Source organism: Wolffia australiana, chromosome 11 (genome assembly GCF_029677425.1).
Source record: "Wolffia australiana isolate 7733 chromosome 11, ASM2967742v1".
Classification (NCBI taxonomy): Eukaryota; Viridiplantae; Streptophyta; class Magnoliopsida; order Alismatales; family Araceae; genus Wolffia; species Wolffia australiana.
The window spans coordinates 12,150,001-12,153,154 of record NC_135845.1 but is presented as its reverse complement, the minus strand read 5'-3'; the positions used below and the strand labels follow the sequence as shown (position 1 = coordinate 12,153,154).

Here is a 3,154-nt window from a genome sequence, read left to right as displayed (position 1 = left end):
TAAGGGGTCCAAGTGAAGTGGCCTGAGTGGTCCGAAGAAAAGGATGTGGAAGAAACGTGCATCATACAAGGCTAACGGGTTGATGAGTGGCAAGTTATTCACCAACTTTTTTATTTGATACCCTTGTATTACCTATCTATGACCATTTGTGTTGGGAATTTCAACTGGGGATAGTTCTTTATTAAACTCTGGACAAGGATATCTGTGGGACAGGAGTAATGGAACAGCCTAGACTTGTATAAAAATAATTATGTCAATCCTTAACCTCTATTCGACTAGATAGGCAAATTATCATCTTGGAATTAAATAAGAAAACGAAATTAAAGTTTTTAAATACCTAATTCAATCCCCCTCCCTTCTTAGGCATGAATTGATCCATATAAAGCAACATAAAACACATCCTTCACTATATGAAAGGAACTGTTCTTGATGGGGTTTTCCTTTCTGCTACCCCTCACTGCTCTCTTGATGGCTACATTGATGTGGATTGGGCTGGCAATCCAGCTGATCATTGTTTCTCCACCGCATACCTGATTTACCTTAGCAGGAACCTCATCTCAGGAGTTGAAAGAAATAGCCTACTGTAGCCTGATCAAGTACTGAAGCTGAATACAAGTGTGAAGCACAATTGACAGCGGGCATGTGTATGCTCTAAATATGCCTAGCACCCAACTTTGGGTGATGACGTCCATCCTGGTCCTAGGCGACAACTTATGTAGAGTCCATGTTGGTATTTGCACAAAGCATTGGTTGTCGACACATGGTAGGGAGACCTTCACAGAGGATGCCAGATCTGGAGGTGCATTGGAGTGCATCCTTTGCCTGAGCCCCACAAGCACATGATACCCCACAGCGGTATTGATCGTGTGCCCGCAAGCACAGCAAGCAGACAGGAATGGAGATGACACACCAGCCGGACCGGAGACTCTATAAATTCTCTTGGCTATAGACTATAAAGTCTTTTCTCTCAAGGGGAAACCTCTCTTCTACTAATCATAACATATCAAAGATTTTTGCTACGCTGTCAAAGGCTGCTTGACCTTGTGATCAAGATCAAACTCAGCACACTGTAAACTGGAAATTCAGCCCTTGTGAGTGTAGCCACATGACAACAAGGCCCTGACCCACACACTGGCTGAGCTACAACGGCTTCAATCTCTGCATCGCAAGCTTGCTATTCCCATTAGACGCCCACCAATTCTCTGCTCTGATAATATTGATGCCATTTATTTTTTCGAAATCCCATCTTTCATGGTCGGATGAAAGACATCGAAATTAATTATCACTTTGTTCATGAGCAAGTTATAGCCAAGAAACTTGAACTAAATTTTGTGAAAAGCCCAGGTCAGTTAGCATATCCCCTCCTAAAATCTCTTCCTACCGTGCACTTTTTCTTCTTGAGGGACAAGCTCAATATCGTCGCCATTTTGGCCTGTCTTTTTGCTAGAGGAGTTCGATTTGGCTGCCGTGTCAACAAAACGTTTATGCAATCAACGTAAACCCAACAACCAACAAATGACAACTGAGCAGTACCCAGATACACAACTATATCTAGCGGCTAGGATTAAGAGTTAGCATTTTCTACTGTAGCCATTACATTAAATACAGCCGTTAAAAAAGGTATAAAGCTCTCAATATAAATATGACCCTAAGGTGACCATCGTGCTTGGTCGGAATAGAATTATCTTTACAGTTCATATCACCACGTGATCTCTGTTCCTCTTCTACGTCTATTCTTCCTCTACTTTATCCTCTCATCTTCCCTTCTTCAAAAACAGATATGCTTTCAAGAGTAATGTTATTTTTTATCTCGGTTCTATCTTTAATCGTGGCCGCCAGATTTGATTGAAATTCTTTCTTTGCTCCCAACCGCTAGATTTGATCTTCTTCCCAAATCTGATCTAATGAAAGGTTGTGATTTTACCGTTTTTATCTATTGATAGCTTAAATAGCAACGAGTTCTATTCACTCGAAGTCGAAATAGAAGTAGGCCACTGAAGCTTCGTCAAAAGGGAGAGGAGCAGAATGTGGCGATGGTTGCTCCAGGATGTCATTGTCATCCTCGTTTTTCTGCAGATTATCCCCTGCAAAGCGCGGCATCTTGCGGAGGACGCAAATGCCTCTATAACGGCTTTCTTCACATTCGGAGACTCAACGGTGGATTCCGGGAATAATAACTTCATTTTGACGACGGCGAAGAGTAATTTTCCTCCGTATGGGAGAGATTTCCCCGGCCATCAGCCAACGGGAAGGTTCTGTAATGGCCGTCTCGGTGTAGACTTTATCGGTAAGAGGTAAAACATACCACATTATTGTGCGTTTATAGTACTTCAAACACAAATTATTGTGGCAGCTGCTGATCTTGGAGTGAAGGACAAAGTGCCCCCATACCTGGATTCGTCTTTGAACTTGGAGGAGCTTATCACAGGTGTCTGCTTTGGCTCGGCAGGGACCGGCTTCGACCCTCTCACGGCAAAGATCAGCGTAATCGTCTCCATCGCCTCTGCCTTTAGTCCGAACCTGCTGCGACTCTCCCTCTCCGCTCATCCTTCCCTCCTTCTGTCTCTCCATTTCTCTCTCTTTATCTTTCGGACTAATGCACTCGCGCGCTCACTTACTCACTAAGTATCTCTCTTATTCTCTGCCTCTAAGTCTTAGTCTCTCTCTCCGTCTCTCTCTCTTTCACTGTCCCTCAGGCTTTCATTTTCACTCACTCTTACTCTCATACTTTCTCTCTCCCTCCATCTAATAAGCTACACATGTGTTTTTCTATTTTTTTCCGTATCTATCAATCAATGGATCTCCTTCCCACAGTGTGTGCCTGATAAGAGTGGGCGTTGCAGGCTGTTATTCCGATCAGACAACAGCTCGAGTACTTCAAGGAATATCAAGCGAGGCTCGATATTGCGGTCGGAAGAAAGAGGAGGGAGTTTATAGTCAGGAATGCCGTGTTCCTTGTCAGTGCCGGGAGCAATGATTTTATTCTAAACTACTTCGGTATGAGCTCGAGAAAGAAAGAATTCAGCGTCGAGGAATACGCCAGATTCATAAGGCAAAAAGAGTTGGAGATTCTCAAGGTGTTTTTACCCCCACCTAACTCTTCGTGTCTCCTCCATCACTTTCATATTTCTATCGTACTCAACAGAATCCGCTA

General features: G+C 43.4%; 1 protein-coding gene across 1 annotated transcript in view; it reads left to right on the top strand.

Annotated features, from left to right (window-relative positions):
- The first annotated feature begins 1,689 nt into the window (after positions 1 to 1,689).
- Positions 1,690 to 3,154, top strand: part of LOC144709794 (GDSL esterase/lipase At5g45960-like) — a 2,599-nt gene continuing 1,134 nt past the window's right edge. The window contains exons 1-3 of the mRNA XM_078583441.1: positions 1,690 to 2,287; positions 2,354 to 2,484; positions 2,844 to 3,077. Of these exons, the coding sequence (XP_078439567.1) occupies positions 2,026 to 2,287; positions 2,354 to 2,484; positions 2,844 to 3,077 (627 nt within the window). The 5' untranslated portion in view covers positions 1,690 to 2,025. The remainder of the gene's footprint in view (positions 2,288 to 2,353; positions 2,485 to 2,843; positions 3,078 to 3,154) is intronic.